This window comes from Mustela nigripes, chromosome 1, assembly GCF_022355385.1.
Source record: "Mustela nigripes isolate SB6536 chromosome 1, MUSNIG.SB6536, whole genome shotgun sequence".
Taxonomy (NCBI): domain Eukaryota; kingdom Metazoa; phylum Chordata; class Mammalia; order Carnivora; family Mustelidae; genus Mustela; species Mustela nigripes.
Genome location: NC_081557.1, coordinates 34,231,783 through 34,254,464, shown reverse-complemented (window position 1 = coordinate 34,254,464; position 22,682 = coordinate 34,231,783). Strand labels below are relative to the sequence as shown.

Sequence of the window (22,682 nt, the reverse complement as noted above, 5' to 3'; positions counted from 1 at the left end):
CCTGTCAGTCAATGGAAGGGTCTGTGCAGAAGCTGGACAGAAAACCTTTCAGAGAGGTTTTCTGAAGTGAGGAATAACTTGGTTCCTCCTAGGTCTGAGCCCCCGTGAATCTCAGAGGGTCTTAGATTTCCTGGGCTCTTGCCCCCATTCTCACATGATGACATCCCTGAAGAAATGACTGTTTTCTCAGGGAAAACCACTGGAGATGGGCAGTGTGGCCATGTACAGCTGCACAAGCTGTGCACTACACAATTCGGCATTCACAAGGACTATAGTAGGATAACCAGAGTTTGGACCCAGCCCAGCCCATCCCTTCTCCTCTCAGTCCCTTTTCTGTAAAGCCTCTGATCCTGGTTCCCAAAGGATCGGCTGGTGTTAATAATTCTGAGGAACATTTCTTTCCTGAAGTATCAGGTGTCTGTGGGTTTAGTCACAACTTCTGAGTGTCCTATTGACTTCATGAGATTTTCTGGGTATGACGGAATCAACTGGTTGTCCCCCAGGATCCATTCTCTCCTTTTCCCAAGAAGATTTTCTAGCAGGACATACATGGCTGTCAAGAATAAAGACCACACTTTTAGGGGCGCCTGGGTGGCTCAATGGGTTAAAGAATAAAGACCACACTTTCTAGCCTCTCTAGCTGTGGCCCTGTGGCCAATTTCTCATCAGTGGGTTGGGAGAGAATATGCACAATGTCTCTGTTATTATTTTAAAAGAAGGCAGCGTTTCCTCCTGTTGCCCCACCTTTCTTCTCTTGCTAGTTTAAGTATAGGCCCAATAGTGATAACACCAATAGTCACCTTCAGCCATAAGACAAAATTCACGTGAAAGAAACATTCCAGAATGAGCCAAGGTCTCTAATGAACATGTTGCTGCCACACCAGCCCTGACTCAGTGTGAAAAACCTTTCATGCTAGTTAAACCACTGTCACACTGGGTGTCCCCATCCCAACAGCAGAACCAAAATTCTAAAGAAAACACTATAGCTCAGACAACTCTTATCACTGCCTTGCTTAAAAGTGCCCTGAGTTCCTCCTGATTTTGAGCATCCTCTCAACCCAGTCTGAGAAGGAAACCACAGGGAGCATGAGCAAGGACCTAGACCCAAGGAACGTACCGGGCCAGAAAAATCTCTCTGGTTAGGACCCAAGATTTAAGAGCTCAAATCAATATTCAAGGCTATCTAGTTCTAGTATGTCAACCTTGGTTCTTATTTATTTATTTGCAACCAAAGAAGACGGGTGACAGACCCCTGGAACAGAATCTGGAGGACTCTGAGTCTGCATGTGCTTTCAGCAGGAAAGAGTGAGATGACCCCTCAGGGATGTCTGTCTCACTCAAGGCCAAGCCGGTGACACTGCAGACCCAGTACCAGGCAGAACCAGCACTGGACCTCCTACACTTGCTGAGTCCAGCCCAAGGCACTTTCCACTCTCCTATGCAGCTTTGTCAACAGTTATTGTTTCGAAGCACTGCTGAAGGGCAACAACAAAAAATTAACTCACCGCAGAATCATTCTCGAGTGACTGAGAGGATGAATAATGTGGCTTTTACTGCGAAATGAAAGCATCATTAGCCAAGTACCTGTATTGCTCCTCTCAAGTTAATTCCAGTTTCAATGGCGACATAGTAGGATGCTTGTAGAAATGTTCTTTGGAGTAGGAGGGCAAGGAACAGAAGCACGGCTAGGACGTAGGCATTAGCAAGGAACTCTTGGGATGAGACAAAGTAAACCCCGAGAAATTGTATCTGTTGGAAAGAGAATTTGGAGATGGCTGTCACCGTCAGAAAAATGGTCGCCGTTAATACCCACTACTATGCCACGGTGGCCATTACTGCAGGACCCTCCATGCTTGCAAAGCGTGTGCAGCTGTGAATAAGGGCAAAATCAGACTGATAAATCCAGCTAAACATCCTTCTAGCCACAGGGAGGGTTGCCTACATCCTCTTCATCATCCTACTTAGGGGAACAGAGTGTGGCCCAGTTCTATCCTCGTGCCCATAAATATGACTTTCAGCTGTGTGGCTACCAGGCCCAGAGGAGCTCACTCTGAATGGAATGAGAATAAACAGAGTGACTCACAGAACAGCCAAAACCAGGACTGCTCAAACAAATCCCACAATGTGTGCTCTCTGTTACAGAAAAATCCAGAATGAGCTGAGGTCTTGTCCTACAGCCAGCTCTGTAGAAATTTCTGGAGAAAAAAGGCCAGTGGGGAAAATTTAGTGCTCCCAGGCGAGGTGGAAACTCATCACCTATGATGGATTGAGATTTCAGAAGCCCCCTCAGCCTTCTGGGCTCCCAGGACCTCCTTTTAAATTGTCCTCTTGCTACACCTCCAACAAGATCTCAGATGATAAGCACTGGGAAGAAACCCAAACGTTTTGACTTTGTTGCTAAAGATACCAGAAAACAACAGCATGTCTGTTTCCAAATTCAGCATCAACAGCTCCCAGGAAAACTTTGATCCTGATTAAGTCCTTTGCTCCCCAGCAGAACCACATGCATGTTTCCATGAAGACAGCACTCTCCCCTTCCTGAGACTCTGCCCTGAACTCTGAAAGCTATTTGCGGGGTGTGGGAGCTGCTGCAGGGTGAAGGGTGGTGGGAACAAAGTGATGAGAAGGAGTCTGAGGGCACGTCTCTGGCCAGGATCAGGCCCAAGGGGTCAGAAGGCCAAGAGGAGTCTTTCATAGAGTCAGAAATTCCTGGATCGTGGACACAGGGCTTTTGGATGGTAGTAAAGACCTTGCTTCTCGGTTCAACTGGGCCTGCTCAACCAGCACTCACTGCTTCCTGGAACTTACAAATACCTCTCCGTGGCTCTGTGAGACAGGAGACTTTTCCTTTTGGGGACAGCAGGAAGCAGATACAGAGGGACCATTAAAGCCTCCTAGAGGAAGGCCCACCAAGGCCTGAAGTCCCTGACTCTTGGCTCATTTGCCAAAGTACCAGAGGAAAGGCAGAGGGAGAAGGGAGGAGGAGATGGTGTGCGTGTTGGGGTGGGGGGGGAGGGGTGGATTGGAAGCAGCCAAATGGACCTTAAAATTGGGCTGCGGGGGTTGAGACCTGACCTTACAGGGAAGCAAGGGACAGGACACAGTATTTCTCAGGTGCAGAACTCCATCCTTACAATATACCAATGAGAATACCATTATGCGCCTAATTTTATGTACAAGGAAATGGAGTTTCAGCATGATGACGTGGCTGGCTTGAGTTCACATGCTGATAAGGCAGAACACATGAACATGAACACGAACCTATGTGATGCCAAAAACATCCCTAGATTCACTACCTAAGCCTCACCTGGCCTCTTGACCTCGAGTTTCCTGTTGTCAGCTATAAGATCGTAGGGGACAGACCCATGGCCACGTGGCTGGTTCTGGGTCAAAGAGGAAGGCACATGGCCTTGGGAAGACCTCGTCCTATTTAACACACTTTGGCAGTCTTAGGTTCTACCATCTTCCATAGACACCCAGCTCTGGAGAATAGAGTCCACCGTGTTAAAGAAACAGAGTCCCTCCTGGGAGCTTGCCCTGAAGGAAACCATTTAGTGTCAGGAAATGAAGGTGTTCTATATCTGGGGTACAGCAGGGGGAGAGGTGAGAAGTCAATGCCACACACACCCATAGGGCATGGCTGAGTATTTTCTGATGCTCATGGGAACAGCGACCGCCACAAGGCAGCATGGAATGCCACGCATGTGCTGTCTCACCATGATCAGAAAACACACGGGCTGGAGAATGAGGACTCGAAAAGTCACCTGAAGACAGACGTTGATTAGATTATGGAGGTATTTGTTAAATACACTCATTAATTGTATATTTTTAGCAAAGTAATTCCTTCTTTGCAGCTTTAAAGGAAAAACCTTGACCCCTTCCCCCGACAACACACATACCATTGGGTCAGAAACTGTATTTCTTTGGATCAAGTTCTTGTGGCCTCTTAAGATGAAAATCTCCCTGCAGGTCTAAGTCATTAAGACGTTATTGGACCTCTCTTCAAAGAGACAGCTTAAAGGAGATGGAGCCCAGAATAGCTAAGTTTTTATTAAGAAGTGGGCACCAGGGGTGCCTGGTGGCTCCAATGGTTAAGCCTCTGCCTTTGGCTCAGGTCATGATCCCAGGGTCCTGGGATCGAGCCCCCACATGAGGCTCCCTGCATGATGGGAAGCCTGCTTTCCCTCTCCCACCCCCCCTTATGTTCCTGATCTCGCTGTCTCTCTGTCAAATAAAAAAAAAATCTTTAAAAAAAAAAAAAAAGAAAAAGAAGAAAAGTGGGTACTAGACTAGCCAAAGAGACCCGGGTTCTTGCCCAAGAAAGGCAGGCTCTGGGAAGCTTTAAATGGGTGTGAAGGCACGGACATTGCCCAACACCTTGAAGGCTGGAGAGAAAAGGCCGAGGACCTACAACTGGACATCTGGTGGGAGTTAAATGCTTCAGAAGATCAGCCCCAGTCTCTCACTTTCACAAGCTCTCAGGGAAGAAACTGTGTTTGTTTCCGGGGGTTTCCCAAGTAGTGCTCGATACATACGTTAAATTAATCAATGCCTATGATCTTCCTCTCTCATCTACTTTCTCTATAAGTTATACAATTCCCCCTTTCGTAGTTAAGCCGATTCATTTGCACAGGTAGGACTAGAACCTAGGACTCGTGACGCTACTGTTCTGACTCCCACTGTCCTTGCCTGGCCAGAGGTATGACTGGAAATGGCCCCTTTCCTTGTTCTCTAGAGCTTAGTGGACAGGGATCATGTGGGCTTTTGCTTCTTACTTGGGCAGGAGTCAGAAGGTTAATTACACATTGGTCCCCGCCCTGGAAGGCCCTGGGAAAAAAACAATGACAACCGTCTTTGACCATTCATGGACCAACATACCCACCCTTCCATTCACAACCACTTAACAAGGTGGTTTCGAGCCTGGACTTAGAGGTTAACTATATCAGAGTTTGAGTCCTGACTCATTCTATATTAGCCATGTGTCCTTATGTAAGTACCTCAATCTCCCTGAGCCTCAGTTTCCTCACTGGAAAATGAGGCCCCCCCACCAGGAGCAGTTTTGAGGGGCCTAGGCCTCTTGGGGACCCCTCCTGGTTACCTGCTTCCTTCCCTTCAGGCACCCAGGCCTCCCTTCCTCTCCTTAGCTGGCTCAGGGGCTTCCACGAGAATCTGGGAGGTTCTTTGGGGCCTTGCCCAGGGATCTAGGACTTGGGCTAGCCCAAGCTTCAGGCTGCTCCCTCCTAGGCCCTGACTCCACCAAGCTGTCCTACTCAGGGCCCCCAACCTGACTGCCTATTGTGCCTATTGTGAGAATTCGGTGTAACAATGGAGATAAAAATATCTAGTAAGCATACACACACAGTAGGTGATAACTTCTGTATGATTCCCTGAAGAATTATGGAACCGGGTTCTGGCCACGAGGAGGTCCGGTAATGCGGTTCCTGTCTTAGGGGATTCAGGTCAAGTTGGGAAAGAGACAAGGGGTGTTCGATGGTGCAAGCCCAGGGTGTTACGGGAGCACAAAGGAGGGGCATCTAATCCAACCAGAGAAGGTGATGTCTAAAGTGAGTCCCGGGGGGCTGAGACGGGCTAGTGGGATGACGGGAGGGAGGCATGCCGGGCCAGAGCAGCTGTGTGGGACTGTCATGAAGAGACCAATCCACACGCTGACATCACGAAGTCACAGAAAAGCATATTAATTCACAGTCACCCACAGTGATAGCTACAAATACGTGTATCCAAATGAAGACACAGACACACACGGAAAAAGATACCGAGAGACACAGGACAAATAGAAGGACATATACACCGAATTACAAATAGTTCCTGGGAGAACTCATTCAGAACGAACACTTATATACTCACGAACCCACACACGTTTCCCCTCTGAAATTAGGCTTTTGGAAGCTTTGGCACTCAGACCAAACCCATACTGCTCTTTCTCTGCCCAGCTGACAGCCTTGAGCAGGGTTTGGCCGCTCTTTATGAACCCAGCTCCCTGGCCCTGCAGCCAGATCACTGACAGCCCTGGCAAGTGACAGATTGTGGGTAGGGGTTAGGCAGGAGAGGGGGCTGGAGAACAGAGGTCGTGGGCTGCTCCCAGCCTGGGCCCCAGCTTTCCCTGGAGAGTGGCAGAGGGGACAGGAGCGTGGAATTAAAGAAGAAATAATGTTTGTCCTTGCAGATGCCAAGGGCAGTGTGATTCTTGCCAACTGTGAGTGTCCTGGAAAGGGAACAGAGGACAGGACGGCTACTGACAGTGAAGTAAACAACGGTGCCCCACTGTGCAGCCTGCCACAGCACCGAAGGAGGCTGAGCCAAAAGAAGGGCCTTCTCACAGAAAGGGTTGTGCATGGAGAGCTTTCTTGTAGGTTCATAAACACCAGAACGGCACCTGTCTCTTTGGGTGGGAGCTGCTGGGAGGCAGGGGGATGAACCAGATGACCTCAGTAAATGACTCCTTTCCCCATTTTCTGGAGCCAGAAGCCTAAATGAGAATTAAGCCATATGGCAGGCAACCACACGACTGAGGATTCTCTGTTGCTGACACTGGAGACTTATATTTATTTTCATCTCTCATTTCGATGTCTGTAATTTGCTGATTGCGTTTGGGCTGCAGGAAACAAATATTAGATCTGATAAGGCCTGCTGCCTCCGAGGGAAGGGCCATCTATCTTGGGGATTTATGGACTGACAAAGAACCTGGACAAGAGCATTCCATTGAGAGGGCAATAAATCCCAGGGTTGGTATATAAATAAAGAGGGAAAAAAAAGAGAGACGTTCAGATGAACCACAATTCGAAGTGTTGTTCTCCCGGCCTCTGTGGCGCATCGTGCCTCAGAGTTCTCTCTAGGAGAACCCCACCAGCGTTTTGGGAACCATAGGAAGAAGACAATGACATGAACAAGCTGAGAAGGGCTCTGACTAGTGCCGCTTCCTTCCTCAGAGTAACAGTGGGGTCTTGCTGCTGTGGGATTGTCCATGTAGAATATTCTGGAGTCCTTTACAGTCAGACTAGAACTGAAGGTGACACTCTTGTAGACAAGAGAACTTGCCCTTTCCTATCTCTTTTTGGTCCAAGTACAGTTCAGAGGCTTGAAAGCTAGAAAGGCCTCAAAAGCCACCAAGGTCTAAATAAGCAAGAAGAATCCTCATGTTCCTGTTGAACTAGAAGTCTGCCCGTCTGAGCCTGGCTAACTCTTACTCCTATGTGAAGACCCCATGCCAGTACTTGGCCCTTTATGAAGCTGTCCATGACCATTGGCTGAGTTAGTCACTCCCTCTTCCCACAGTTCCCTATATATACCCTCTAAGAGCAGTGTTGAACACAAAGTCGAAAAATCTTTTATTTAGATTTCTCTCTTCCATTGGATTTCACAATCCTTGGAGCCAGAAGCTATGGCTTGATAATAGTAAGTCAATTTAGCACGACAGTTCTAAGCGCCCACACTCTGGAATGGAAGAGACTTGGATTCAGATCCCGAGTCTGTCACACAACAGCTGAAAAGCCCTAGGGAAAGTTACTGAACCTCTCTGTGCCTCAAGTCCCTCATCTCTAAAATGGGGATAAAATACCTACCTCATGAGTTGTATGGTATGTGAATAATATCCCAATAACTATTACCAAATAAATAAATAAATAAATAAATAAAATAAAAGGACTGACCCTAAAAGGCTGTGCTAGGCATGAAAGGAGACAGCATCTCAGTAACTCCCACAAGCAGCCAGGCATGCATTAATGGTCAGCACGTGGCTGTTATTGTAGTTAATAGGCCCATCATCGCCATGGCCTCTGGATTACCAAAGCCCAACCCAGGCCTGGCACACAGTAGGGTTCAATGGATGTTTGCTGAATAAATCAGACAAATAGACTTGGTGTGCCTCATATTCCTGACCAAAAGTCCTCAGTTAATTATTCCCCTGGGAAAAATTAATATAAACCTCCTCAGGGTTAAATGCTCTCTGTGGTCCTAGAGCCAATAAGATGAATAGCAGGATGCAAGGGAGTGTCATGAATCATTACGATCCCCAATCAGCAATTCTCAGCAACATTTTTGGACTGTGTGTGGTTAAAAGTTGGTAATGATATTCCCGCTGGGAAAATAAAACTCCAAGTCTTGTTAGAGGTGAGTTTTCCATTTTGTGACCAGCTAAATCTAAGTGGCAGCAAAAAAACAGATGAAGGAATTAAGTCCCCAGCCCCCAACCCCAGAGTGCAGGCTACGGCCCCAAGCAGGGAAGAGAAACCCCCAGAAAGGTTACTGCCTCTTTGGTCCAACAGATTTCAGTCTGGAGCATCTTAAAGCAGCAAAGGCCATTAGAGATTATCTAGTCCAATGAGTCAAGTGATTTTAAGCCATGGAATCCTTTTGTCAAAGAATTTTTAATGGAAGAGTCCAATATATTCATAAAACTGGGGCAGCTTTGAGTGAAATCTGAAACTGGGGGAAGAAACCCATGGAGGGTCCCCTTGCCCCTCACCCCTGACAGCAGCCTCCAAGAAGCACCTGTGGGACTTTGGATGCCAGAATATGCAGAACTGCATAAGACAGATCGTGAGAAGTTGTCTGAGTCCATAAGGATGATGTAAACGAAAGACAATATAGCCAGTAAATCCGAGAAGCCCTAGGCGCTGGTAAACGAATGCACGTCCTACAACTTTCTGAACGACTAATGCCTGGGAGAGAAGTCATGGCAGTGATGGCATGGTGAGGAGAGCAGGGAGCCATAAGTCTTGCTGGGGCACCAGCTTGCCTCCTGGCATTTCTGTTAACCGGATGCAGAGCATCTTCTAGAAGGAGATATCGCCAAGGGATTTGTGCGAGTGTGGGGAGCTGACTCAGGGCAGCCAGTTGACCTCTTGCCCATTCTCGTGTACAAGGGAAAAATCTCCCCAAGGGTGCTCTGCTCTCCCCTTGGGGTGGCCTACCTTGGGCTGGGAGACGCTGTTCTCCTTCCCAAGGTGGTCCACGATCCCGAAGATGCACAGTGGCCCGGCGAATCCCAGAAGGTCGGCCAAGATGCGAAAAGTGCTGCTCAGGACCAGGCGTCTTCCAAAGGCGTGGCAGAGAGCCTGCCAGATGGCTCGGGCCCCCTGCGTGCTCTGCGAGTCCTTCTGCTGCCCAGAGAGAACCCATGGCCAGGTCAGAGCGGCCAAGGGCCCGTTCACCGCCGGGCCCAGCCTCCCAGGAAGTCCCTGGCTCCTGCTGCCTGGGGAAACCCAGTGACCACACTTGTTGCAAACAAGTGAACCCCAGGAAATCACTGAGTCACCAAGTGCACAGTTAGGTAGGCCGGTTCAACATGAGCATGGTCCAGATGGGGAAACTGAGGCCAGGTTCACCATCAAGGTCACACAGCTGGTCAGGATGATGTGATGAGCACAGCACTGCAATGAAGAAGTGGCACATGGCCCGCTTATTCATCACCACCTGTGACTGCGTCTGCCTCATGTCTCCCCACCGTGCTAGTGCAGAGGCAGTGAAGGAACATGGGCCTGGGCATTAGGAGACTGGCTCTGCCACCTATCAGCTGTTGCCCAGCTCTGGGCAGGTCACGGCCTTTCTTGGGGCCTCCATTTCCATGGCAGTGAGTTAGGGAGACCCCGGCCTTGTTCAGCTTCTAGAACTCTTGGAAGTATTGGGCCACTAAATCCCACCCTTTAAAATAGTTGAAAATTCCCACCTTTCTAGTCACTGAGCTCTAGAAGGAAGAACATAGGATATGAGGGAATTCAGTGGGGTCACTTCCCTTCTTGAGGCCTCAGTTTCCCCATCTGGACAATAAGGGTGTTTGTTCAGATGACCTAAACTGTAAGGGCTGTTTCAGCTGTGACTGTCCTATGAATCTTCTGGACTTGTCCTGATTCACTGTGTGACTTAGGGCAAGCCTCTTCCCCTCAGTGGGCCCTACTGGGGGTTTGACCTGATGTCTTCTGAGGTCTCCATCAGTATGTCCCCAACTCTAACCTGGAGGGAGGGGAATGGATGGTGTGGCAGGGTCCCCACTGACCGCTTGGGTGTCGAAGGCCTCACAGAGCCGCCGGTAGTTGGTGAGGGCCCTCATGGCAATGGGCAGCTTCCCAATGGCTCGGAGATCAATGGGCTTCTTATGAGCAGTCTTGATAAAAGCATTCATCCACCAGTAGGTGCCTTTGGACAGCAGGTTCACGAAGGGCTGCAGGAAGCGTACCCCCAAGTCCTGTAGGTCCTCAGGGGGCTTCACCTCCCTTGGTGACTTGAAGAAGATATATCTCTGTGGGGCACATGGGTCACCAGGGACAGGTAAATGCAACTTCTCACCCCTCTCCACTTTGCCCCAGAAAAGACCTGGGGTTGTGACATACCATCCTTGACCCTGACATCTAACATATGGAGCCATCTCTTGCTTATTCGCAGGAGAAGGATCACTCCACACCTGTTGGCTACCAGGGCCAGGGGCCTCCTAACTTGTAACTCTTCCTTGAGGTCTACCCTGAATCCCCTTGATTTGGGTTGGGTTGAGTTGAAGTTGGCTTGGGGAAGAGCAGAAATCTCCAGATACCATCCCATGGATCCCAGATCTGAGGACATGAACATGTTTCATGCTGGGTTTGCAGAACATGCAGTCATGCAAACCTTGGCTCAAATCCTGCCTCCTCCACTTACTAGCCAGGTGTCTTTGGACAAATTCTCATTTAAAATGTTTCTTTGTCTAAAAAGTGGGTGGTAGTTGCATCCCTGGGGTGCTGTGAGGGTCAGATGAGGCAGGGAATGTAGTTAGTTGGCCTTTGTGCCCTGTACATCACCAACTAAAGCAGGGGTGTCAGAGAAATGCAAATTCAAGTAGTACTTCATACTCATCACCCAAATGGGGCTGGCCCATTGCTCACTGGAGGCAGGGAGAGGGTTTTCTTATTCATTGCTGGTAGATTATAGTCTTTCTGGAAGGCGATCTGCAACACTGATTGAAATTTAAAACACACAGTTCACTTGAACTAGCAACTCCACTCCTTGGAATCTCTCCCACAAAAATAAAAGCACTGATACATAAAGATATAAATCTGTTTAATACACCATAATTTGTGAAGGCAGAAACTTGGCAGTGAACTGAAGGCCCATCAATTGGGTAACGGCTGAAGAAATTATTGCTCATCTACATGATGGAATATTATGCAGCCATTAAGAAAACTAAATTAGCCGTACCAGACTTGAAGGGAGTCCTAAGAGATATCTGCTGGGTGAGAAAAACAAGATGTAGAAACTGTGTATAATATGATCCGACTGTTATAAAATTAATACTGAGAGGAGAAACCTTTACTCTTACATGTGTTGAGAAAAAAGAACCTTAAATAGATACAAACATATGGTATTCTATTAATAAAACCAAGAGTGGAAGGGTACATATGAGGTTGCTAATCGGGGTTACCTGGGGAAGGAAATGCCTGGGGAGTGTAGAATAGGGATGGGGAGAGATGAAAAGGGGGTAAACAAAAATGATAATGCAACAAGACAAAACACACGTAAGCAGCCACATTCAGTCATTCAGGTATATGAGTAATTATATGAACACATTAAAATAACTCCCCTCCCCCAAGACAATAACAACAACAATAAGAGCAGAGCTCAGAAAGGCCAGCACTCAAAGCCCTTTTCCCTCTCTATGGGATTAAACCTAGAATCTTTCAACCTTGCCTAACACTTCCTGTCATTTCCATTAGCTCTAGGAGCTTGGGGTAGAGGGCAGCTAGACCAGAAGGAATATTCCTCTTGAACCTCTCCCACGGGTCTCAACTCCCATTTGGGGCCTGCTAAAAGAGGCTGGCTCCTTCTAGGGCTCAGCTAAGAAGCAGGCTGGGGGCCCCACACCCAGGGACAGGACACTGATCGGAAGTACCACCCTGGCCCCCGTGTATGCTGAGGTGGGTGTTGGGGTGGCCCCGCAGTGGCCCACTTACCCTCACCCTGATGACATTGACCTCCACCAGGAGCAGCATCCCATAGAGGACCACCAGCAGCCCAGTGAGGCAGAACCGCAGCTGTGAGAAGCTGATGGAGTGGTCATAGAACTTGACGAACTTGATGGTCTTGGTGATGAAGGCCAAGGTCCAGTAGATCAGCAGGGCTGCGGGCAAGAGCACATGCATTAAACTGTTCAAGATGGGTACGCTCAAAATGTTAACAATCTGGTAAGTCAAGCTGTTTTGTAAGTCTGCCAAATTTATCTTCACAGTGATTAATACATTATTTTCTTGGTTTACTAAGTTGTGGGTGCTGTGCCATGTGAGCACTTAAAGTACTATCTCACTTATTCCTCACAATCACCTCGTGAGGGGAGAGCTGCCAACTCCCCGACTGGACAGACAAAGGAAGCCAGGCTCAGGGACCTGCCCAGACAAGTGGTAGAACCAGGCTGGGCTGCCCCGGTGCCCATGGCTGGTGGCTCCATCCTGTAATGGTTTGCTTGTGGGATTTCTAAGGTGGAACGATCTTAAAGGTTCTTCAATCTGCTCTTTCATTTTATAGATGAGACAACTGGGACCCCAAAGAGGGTGTGACCTGCCCAAGCTCCCTGCAAGCTTGAGTGTGCCCAGGCCAGAGCCCACAACAGCATGACGATGCTCCTCACGGAGCCCAAGGGGCTGGGAGTACAAACAAGTCAGTCACAGTTCTGTGTGCATAGTGTGTCTAGTGGTTAGAGCTGGGCCCTGCAGCCAGATATACCCGGGCTCAGATCCTGTACTTCAACAGCTGTGTGACTGTGCATACGTCCTTTAACCCAACCTGGCCTCAGTCTCTTCACCCATAAAATGGGGATAATAATAGTACTCCCTCAAAAGTTGTTATGAGGAATGTATGGAAAGCATTTGGCACACAGTGGGTGCTCTTTGGACATCAGCTGTTAATACTGTTATTGTCTCCAGATTTCACACCTGGGACCATAAACGTCAGAAACTAATCTCCAAATTCTCACCACCACCACCTGCTAAACCACTGCTCGTTGGCAACAGGAGAAAGCAGCGATAACTAGCTCCCCTTTAGGAGACACGATAGTGTGGGTAGCTCTTTCCCCCTCGCTCCCTAGAGCTATATGCAGACGAGGTCAGCCTGAATGCCCTAGAGCTCCTCTCTAGTGGGACCACAGAGGAGACCCTTTTACCCTGCCCTCCATCCATAGGTGGGCCCGGTACATGAATGCACAGCGTCTCTTGGAGACCAAAGCTGGGGTCTGCCCCAGCCTAGGTCTGGGTTAAGAACTATGCCAAGGTGTGCACTTGCCCAAGGAGGGACGAATGCACTCTGTCTCGGGTCCCTGGGTGAGAGCATTAGGAGAGAGGGCAGAAGCATCTGTTTTCTGTGCGCTGCCCACCTCTGGCCCAGGACTGGGACAATATTCCCCTCAGCTTGGTGTGGTCCCCAGGTCACAAGGATCCCACAGCTAGAGGCCATCATGCTACCTTCACACCTACACTCAAGTGTCAGAACCCCAGCGTCAGAACCTCTTTGGTCTTCATGAGGGTCACCTACGGGCCCGCCGACCTGAAAATATGCCCCACATGGATCCTAACAGGTGTGGTTTGATTTCCTGTTCATAACAACTCTGTGGCATAGGCAGGGGGTTATTATTCCTCTCCAGGTAGAGAAAATGAGATGCACAGAGGCTAGGTGTCATGTCCAAGGTCACACAGGAAATTAGTGGTGGACGGACTAAGCCCCAGGGTTATTTCCTCAGTGTCAGACATAGCAGTCCTCAGCCAAAGCTTAGTGCTTGAATGAGAGCACCAAAAGACTGAGAGAAAAGCAGAAAAGGACAGCAGTATGACATAGGGGTTGCTGGCAAGGTTCAGGCTCTGAATTCCCCTTACCTCTGTGTCTTCCCTCCCCTTCTCCACATCCCACCTATTACCAAGTTCTGTCTCCTTTACTTCCTAAACACCTGGGCCAGCTGGGTCACCATCCTATCACCTGGGGACCGCCATCTTGTCTCTCCTTGAATTCCCCACTTTCCCTCTTGTCTGCCTCCAGTCTAGCTTCTGGAGAAATAAATCTGATCAAATATGAACTCATGCACTCATGTCCCTAACAGCATTATTCACAATAGCCAAAAGGTGGAAGAGACCCAATTTTTCTTCCAGATTTCCTAATAGGCTTCTCCTGCCTCAGGGCCTTTGCTCATGCTGTTCCTTCTGACTGCAACATTCTCCTCTCCCTTCTCCCAGTTTGTCCCCCACTATCCTTCAGTTCCCAGCTCAAATGTGACTTTTTCACAAAACATTTCCTTGATCTCATCTGGGACCTCAGGACCAAGGTTATTTTGTGGGACAATGTAAGACACATCAGGGTACACCTTTCTGCGTGACTCCAGAACTATGACAGACAGAAGTCTTCTCGGTGCCTTAATCCCTGCAGCTCATAGGATTCATCATCTCTGCTTTGACCTGTTCTAGAATTTCTGGCTCTGCAGAGCACAGCTCTGACAAAGGGGTATGGAGGAAGTTAGTCCTTATTCTTTGGAGAAAGAATGGTCCATCTATGGGGGTAATTTGTGCTTTAAAGAAAGAACATTACGTACTTTCCAGAGAATGAGAACATGAACTTGCCAGATGCCCAGACAGGATGTTTCTAGGGGCACTGGTCAGTCAGGCCCTGGGGTGAATAAGAGGTTCTCTACAGAGGAGGAGCTGCCTCAGAAGCTTCAGGAGAGGGAGGCTCTCTGATGTCTGTACCTATCATCTCTCTCTCTCAACTTGCTGCTCCCTAGTTCCCCAGCCACACTTTCATAGTGTCACCCAAGCAGGGGGATCCCCAGATGATCCTGGTGGAACCCGGCTCCCACCTTACCGGGGAAGGCAGAGCTGCGATTAGTTGGGGAAATACCCTCCACCTGCCCATGCCACCGTGCTGTGTCTGGCCGAGCACAGAGTGTTCCAGACTCCAGACGTCAATTAGATGTTATGACTCCTAAAAATCATAGCCTGACTTAATGATACACAGTCTGACCACAGGCTACAGTCAGATGTACAGCCCTGACCTTAGACATGCAGACGGAGTCAAACATAGAGGCAGACCTCCAAATTTATACCTTTGGCCCAAGCAGTCTGAAGACCCTTAGACACACAGTCTCAGAAGTGGTTAAGAGCCTGCCTGAGCCCTGGGATCGAAACCTGTCTCTGCCCCTTGACTGGTTGGGCAGACTAGTGTAAATCACTTAACCTCTGGATCTCAACTTCCTGTTGCGTAAAGGGGATGTAATAGTGGTGTTGACCTCATAGTGTTGTTGTAAGGATTAAATGAGTTAAGAGACGTAAAATGCTTAGGAGCACGCCTGACACATAGCAAGTGTTAGATGAGTGTTGGCTGTTGCTACTTATCACCTCTCTAAGCTCAGTGTCCACATCTGTAGAATGGGGATAGCAACGATACCAAGATGGAGATTGTGGAGAAACCAAGGGAGATAAGGCCTTTGAGGAGCTTAGCACCAAGCCTGGCACACAGTACATGCTCAGTAAATATCAACATTCATTGCTATTGTTTCTGCCCAGGATCCCAACAACATGATGTCAGGTCTAATCAGGCATTCCTTCTTGAATCTTTCTAAGTGTTCACAAACTGCAGGCTCCAGTCCTGGGGTCTTTCTCTTGTCTCTCCAGGTGACCTCAGTCAGGCTCAAGCTTTAGATGCCACCTATAAGCCCCTGACCCTTGAATGTATATCTCCAGTCCTGACCTCTTCCGAATGCCTGACTCATTTCTCTAACTGCCCACTTGATGCTTGAGTTGGTTGTCTCAAACTCAACATGTCCCAACCTGCCCCCACCCTTGCCAGTTCCCCAAACCCCGACCCATGCTCCCTTATCATGTGCATTATAAATACCATCAACTACCCAGGTACTCAGACCCAAAGCCCAAGAGTCTTCCCTGTTCCTCTCCTGGTCCCTGACTTCATCTCCTACCATCATCCCTCCCCTTCCTTGGCTTTGCCTACACTGGCCTATTTGCCAAATTTGCCCCTACCAGAAGGCCTTTCTTTACACTTGCCGTTCCAAAGCATGGAAAATTCTTCCCTGAAATATAGGCATGCTCACTCTTACCAGAGATCTTTCCAGACCACCCTCGATAGACCGCAATATTGCCATCACTCTCAAACCCTTACCCGGCTTAATTTTCTTCATGACATCTTTCCTACCTATTTGTTTATTCACTATCTCAGCTTGCCGGTCTCCTCCCACCAGGAGGCAGGGAATGGATCTTCTCCATTTCTGAACCCCTAGCTATCTAACGCCTGACACATAGTAAGTGCTCAGTAAACAATATCTGGAGGAAGGAATAGGGTAACTATCCCTCTCCCACCCCTCCTGCTCCCCTACCTATCAGCAGCTTGGGGAAGTTGGAGGTCTCGATGTTGTGATAGTAGACCACGGACGTGACAGCGGCCATGAACGCCATCCCAGCTGGCATGTATAGGTGGAGATGGCGGGATTCGGTCACCCTGAGATGGGGGGAGAGAGAGAGAGAGAGAGATTGGAGATAAATGTGCCAAGTGCCCCAGTAGAGAAGCCCAGCCCTGCGCTTTGGGCTCAGCATACAGTAGGCTCATATGCACGGCTCTGCTCCTTATATTGGCAGCTCTGCCCAGCCCAAACATACCCCAAAACTGCCCACTAGTTAGGGGTCCAGGAGTCCATACGATGATGCTATCAGGGCTCAGTGTCCAGACTCTGGAACTCATGGCCTTCTCTCCCTGGGTTCATACTTGCCGAACCCAACATGGGGAAGCTGGCCTTGGAGGGCATGGCTGCAGAGCCTCCAACCAATCTCTGAGAGTGAACAAGGCTTGGTTCCTGTCCCTGGGGTCCCCTGGGCGGTACAGAGGACTACCCACCACAACTGTCTCAGGGACAGCCCCACTTCCCATGAACAGTGTAAGTCAGCGTTGGCACCCTGCCCTGCATGCTGTAACAACGACACTGGTAGTCAATATTTATTGAGCATTTACCCCGTGCCGGGCACTGTTCTAAGCACATGATGTATACGAACTCACTTAATCTCCATGAAATACCATGAAGCTGGTACTCTTAGTCTCCTCATTTTACAGTTGGGGAAATGGAGCCATGGAGATGCTAAGTAACAAGCCCAAGGTCATCGCTTTTGTTTCTTCCCTGGGGATAGTAATGGAGGCCAATACCAGCTTATCCCCTCCCCAGTGTATCTCCCAGAGGCCTCTGTGGTGGGTAGGGGCTCTAGTCTGGTAACAAGATCTGTAGGGACGAGTTCTCTCAGACATCAGGCTTCCCCACGCCTGGTGAGGAATCTCCCCGTAAGTGGCCTGACTGTGCCCTTTCATGGCTCCCTCCTACAGAAAGCAAAACTCACATTGCTCAGCCTGGGACCAAAGGAATCCAGTGATATGGCCTCAAGCCACTTTCTCAGCATCGCATAGTCTGCCCTTCCTGCTGAAGCCATTTTGGGACCCCCCCTCCACTCCCAGAAGGCTCCCTCCAATCTCCTGCCTCAGTGATGCCCCCGCTTGCACTGCTCCTTCTATCCAGGATGCCTAGCCTCCTTGCCCTTGAGCATCCCTCAAGAAGCTGACATTAGGGAGGGGCAACCATGCTCAGAGCTAACTGCTTTCCGGGGGGAGTGATACTGCAGATAGACTGAAGGCTGAGAGCACAAGGAGCAGGTAGACAACTAAGGAAAACTTCAGAGAGGAGGCTGGCCTTAGAAGGATGAACAAGAGTTCAACAGAGAAGGAGGGAGGACATGAAGAGAGCCATGTGGGGGCCCTAAGTCGTCTGGTAGGACTCGCATATAGATGTAGAGGTTCTACGGATTCTTTATCAAATAACATGTTCCCCTGCTGCTTTGCTAAAAGAACCACAGGGTTTTTTTCTAACAGCAATGTGCCCAGCCCTAGAGAATGATGGTGATTGGCTCAAGCAGCCATGCAATGCCACACCCCTTTGCCAGTGATTGGTCTAAGGGTGCCCATATAATTCAATTCTGGCCAGTGAGATGCAAAGGAAAGTCTGGAGAGGATGATATCCAGCATAAAGAAGAAGCATGTGGGAGCATGTCTCTTTTGCCCTTGCCTTCCTCCCTAAGTGACACCTGGAACTAGGCAGCCATCTTGCAACCATGGGGAAAGATATGGCAGACACACACAAAGATGGGAAGAGGCTGGGTCCCTGCTGACGTCACTAAGTCACCAAACCAACTAGAGAGGGGACCTCTAAATTCTTGTTAGATGAGTCCATAAATGTTGATATTCTTTAAACCTTAATTGGTGGATATTCTCAGCAAAAGACTTCTACAGGAGGTACAAGGCAATCAGTCACTAATGGGGTCACTGAGGGCAGCCAATACCCTGTGTAGGGATCTTGAAAACTCCTGCCTTTGTACTCCTGGAAGTAAGATTTTGAGAAGCTCTATACTCCCTCGCACATTTTTAAGTGACATCTTAAATGTTATATCATAAGTCTGAATAAATTCATTTTTTGCAATAGGAGGTAGACATGATAAACACTTGATATAATTAAATAAGATGAAGAATAACCAGAGTAGAAATACATATTTCATGACATGACTTAACAAAATAGCCTTTGGCTGCTTTACTGAATAACATACACGAAATTAGGTTAGAAGTTAGGTAAAAGTCTTAGGTATGGGCTTTTTCTAGTGTATGGTGATCTAGGAAAACATTCTAGTTACATTGCTAAAAAAAAAAAAGTGTTTCTTCTCTAACTTGCACTGCTTTGGTTGTTCTAAAATCAGAGCATCACACAAAAATAATACTCAAAGGAAGAGAGGAAAACCTACAAATTTTAAGAGGCCTTAATTAACTGGTAAATGAGGCTTACCCTAAACTAAACTAGAGTTTGAAGACCACTGCTTTAAGAAGTCCCCACTACCTCCTGCCCCTACACTTCCAGGTAGGTCTGCAAACCAAGGGCAGGGTGGACTGGGAGGGCCAGAGGGCAGGAGCTATGGTTTCTTCTCCTGTCTGCTCCCTTCTTATGTCCCTTCCTTATGCTTGCCTGCCCAGGGTTGTGTCCCCACAGATGAAGACCAACAAAGACCAGGTGACAAGTGTCCAGTTCAAGGGCCAACCTGCCTGCTGGGGAGGAAATGCCAGTTTGCACTGAGCTGGGGGAGGTATGGGATACAGAGGCAGCCCCCCACAGGAGGGCCTGCTGACTGCAGACAGAAGGGAGTCCCTGACCTGATTCATTTCAGTCTCCTACATTCTGGAAAAGTACTCTCTGCCCAGGGCTCTGCCATTCCATGTCTGCACCCCGTCTGTGCTCTAATTTCATCCTCCATGGCCCTGTGTTGTGGGCAAGGCAGGGATGATGATGATCATTTCACAGGTAGAGAAGTAAGGCCCAGAAAAACTGAGTCCAAGGTCCTAGAAGCCCAGCAGATGACCCAGGTCTACCTTCTCCACAGATGGGGGTGTTTTCCTCTCTGCCACCCTGCTAATTATTACCCAGTGAGAATTTCTGGTCTAAGAACTCATAAGCATCCTTCTCCTTTTGAGCATTTGTGCTGCTGTGGAAGGGGTGTCTAGATGGGTGGAGGGGTGGGAAGTGGACTTGTTACTGCTAGTTAAGTGGCAGTGTGCATTCTGGTCTTGCTGTTCTGGGGGACTTTGATAAGCAGGAGGAGCCCCAAGGCAAGCCGATGCCCCTAGAGATTACTGCTGGAGCCAGCGCGCAGGGACACTGAGGAGTGGGAGGGGGAGGTACGGTGTCTGGGCAGGGAGATCCCATCCCCCTGCTGTCCAGCTGGCAGGAGGGGAATCTGGGCATAGTCTGATTCCAGTTCCGAGTGCTGGGACCTCTGATATTTGAGCCAAATGTAGGCCACCCTCCACTACCCTCTCACCCAGGCAGTCACTGAGCCTTCCTCTGTGAGAGGGCGGCTTCGTCTCCTCCTCCGCACCCCGACTGCTGACAAACCATTTCCGCTGCAGTTATCTCTCACCTAGACAACAGCAATCACCTCCTAAGTGTCCCTTCTACCTCCAGCCTCTCCCTGCCTCCAGTCTGCCCAGGATAACCACCCCCACCCCCGCCCCACCGTGCTGTGCTGACCACGTGCCCCTTCTGTTCCAAACCGCTGACAAAATCCAACCCAGACACAGCCCAGCATTCGAAACCCTCCTAGAGATGCCCCAACCCTATCTCCAAGTGCCAGCCCCCATCACTCCCCTGCCTGTGTTTCATGCTCCAGCCCCCACGCACTGCTCCCACCCCAACCGGCTTCCTCCCTGTGCCTTTATTCCTTCTCCCTCCTGCCTCCTTGGCCCTCCCTCTCTGGACTCCCCTGCTGCCAGAACCCTTGTCAGCCCTTCAGACTCAGCTCAGGAACCCCCTCGACCATGAACATGACCAGCCCTGCCTTCCTGCCTCCCCCCAGAATTCTTGCTTGTACCATGATTTCACTTAGGCTCTTACGGAGCCAGTGAATGTCTATGGAGCTTTGCTGTGTGCTTTGGGCCGTGACGACAAAGATGAATTAAACCCAACTCTGAGGGCTTGCTCACTCAGGGAGAGACAGTTTGGCAAACAGACATAAACTTTAAATACACTATGATCTGTGTCGTGGCAGGGATGTGAAGAGTGTGCTGTGAGGCCCGGAGGAAAGGTAGGTAAGGGGAAGCCTTGGGAATGAGGCGAGAGACAGTGGGGGATGCTGACTTTGAGGACCCCACATCCCAGGCTGAGGATCTGGGACCCTCAAAACAACTGGGAACCAAGGAAATGTCTTTGGCAAGAGTGATCTTTATTCTTCCCAAGAAAGGAGCTCTAGGAGTTGGGGCATTCTAATAGGCTGCAAGACTGCTTCACTGGGTATTAGCATGAGATCCCTATTCCCTCTACCCTGCTACACTGAGGCCAGGGCCTGGGTCTCACCTGTGTCCAGCACCTGGCACAGAGAAAGCCGGTGAGCTGGGGTCTCCCCTGGCCTTTCAGGAAGCACTCAGGGATAGATGCCCTCTCCTGAAACACTCACCCATCAGACAGGATGCCCTCCGCGATTTCACACACCAGGACGAAGAGCAGCATGAAGGTCAGGATCCAACGCAGGTTGTGCCCAGGGAAGTGGAGCCACGTGCTATGGTGGATGTGTACTTTGGAGCTCTGACTGCCCCATCCTGCAAGCAGAGGCGGGAAGAGGTGGGACGCCTGGCACGGCAGGAGGGGGGTGCCTGCACCCCAGGAGGGTGCTCAGGTACGGGGTCCTCAGTGGGGAGGGTATCCATTTGTACACCTGTGCATGAGAATGCCCGGCGTGGTACACAGGACCTAAATGTCCCAGCACGAAGCCGGGATCCATGCAGGCTCACCTTCGCACGTACTCATTGTCTGTGCTGAACTCGCATATGACAAATCGTCATGCCCCTGAACCATTTGTTTGAGAACAGAAGTGTAAATGCTGGTACAATTTTTGATACACATATAATCATGTTACATTTGCTTCCTTCCAAGTTCTGACTTTGTCTTTGTCAATAACTACCAGCCTCTCTGCCTGTGCAGCACCCTTTCCTTTTTAATTTTGTGACAATCTTTCCTTTCTTCCCAAAAGTTGTATATGACGTTTAAAATGTGTTTTCTTTCTTTCATTCTTTCTTTTTTTTTTTTCTTAATTAGAGTGAATTAACAAGTTTTGCAGGGTCGGGGAACCCATAGGAGTTGACAGAACTCTAGCCAGCTTGGGAGATTCAAGGTCTGAAAGAGAGGTGAGACTGAAGAGGCTTGCAGGACGGTCCTGACAGTAGCGCCCAACTTTGCAGAGGGCTTCCAGGCAGGGATGCTGACCCAGGTAGGGTAGCAGAGGAAGGGGACCAAGTCCCTCGCTCCCACCTCTCCTTGCCCAGGGCCCCCCTCCGTGGGACCCCCCAGGGGGCCTCAGAAGCTGCTCACCACTGTCCAGCTCAGCCCCGGGAAACACAGGGGTTTGCGGGGCCTCCATCCTGGCTTCTGAGGTCAGGCTGCTCTCCTCCTTGGGCCCAGCTGCGGCTGACAGCGAGGGTGCCTTGGGGGAAGGGTGTCCTGGCTCCCTACCCAGCACTACTGTGGGTACAGCCCGAGACCCTCCCCACCTTTCCAGCGCCTACAAAAACCTCTGCTTTTCCCGTTCTCCATTTCAGCTCTGGCTCTGTGGTAGCATACTTAGGGGTTCCCTGGGTCCGGAGAGTCCGCTGTGTTTGGTGGGTTCAGGGGCCCTTCGGGGTTGAGGGGATGGGCGGGTGTGCGAGTGAGGGGACTCCGGGAGGGAGGCGAGCGGCGGTCGCCGGCTCGGAGGGGGGCAGAGAGCAGTGCCGCGCGCGGCGCCTCCTCCTCCTCCTCCCTCCGCTCCTGTGCCCTCCCTTCCTCCGCCGCTCCCCGCGCGCTCACCGATGAAGAGGATGGGGAAAGTGATGAAGAGCAGGAAGACATGCGGCACCACGTTGAGAGCATCCACGAAGCAACCGTTGTTGAGGACGCCCTTGTCCACCCGGTAGGCGGCCGAGTGGTTCTCGCTGCCGCAGAAGGCCAAGGGCATGGCGGCGCGGGCGCGGGCTCGGGCTCGGGCTCCGGCTCCGGCTGCGGCTGGCTCCACGCGCCTCCCGCGCCTCTGTCCCTCGCCGCTCGGCGCTGGGCCCGGCAGTCAGGCCCCCGCCCCCCCCCCCCCCCCCCCCCCCCCCCCCCCCCCCCC

The 22,682-nt window shown here is 50.0% G+C and overlaps 1 protein-coding gene and 1 long non-coding RNA gene across 10 annotated transcripts in view; one reads left to right on the top strand and one right to left on the bottom strand.

Annotated features, from left to right (window-relative positions):
* Positions 1 to 22,629, bottom strand: part of ABCC8 (ATP binding cassette subfamily C member 8) — a 73,562-nt gene extending 50,933 nt beyond the window's left edge. For 4 of the 8 annotated variants that reach the window (XM_059407608.1, XM_059407623.1, XM_059407612.1 and 1 more), the window contains exons 1-7: positions 22,382 to 22,629; positions 20,997 to 21,138; positions 16,346 to 16,467; positions 11,937 to 12,103; positions 10,013 to 10,255; positions 8,931 to 9,119; positions 1,585 to 1,749 (exon numbers count right to left, since the gene is read on the bottom strand). In XM_059407608.1, the coding sequence (XP_059263591.1) occupies positions 1,585 to 1,749; positions 8,931 to 9,119; positions 10,013 to 10,255; positions 11,937 to 12,103; positions 16,346 to 16,467; positions 20,997 to 21,138; positions 22,382 to 22,529 (1,176 nt within the window). In that variant the 5' untranslated portion in view covers positions 22,530 to 22,629. The remainder of the gene's footprint in view (positions 1 to 1,584; positions 1,750 to 8,930; positions 9,120 to 10,012; positions 10,256 to 11,936; positions 12,104 to 16,345; positions 16,468 to 20,996; positions 21,139 to 22,381) is intronic. The other 4 variants (XM_059407618.1, XM_059407629.1, XM_059407632.1 and 1 more) reach the window with 2 other exon arrangements.
* LOC132022384 (uncharacterized) overlaps positions 22,396 to 22,682 on the top strand; it is a 54,340-nt gene continuing 54,053 nt past the window's right edge. For both annotated transcript variants that reach the window (XR_009405584.1, XR_009405583.1), the window contains exon 1: positions 22,396 to 22,484. This is a non-coding gene — a long non-coding RNA (uncharacterized LOC132022384). The remainder of the gene's footprint in view (positions 22,485 to 22,682) is intronic.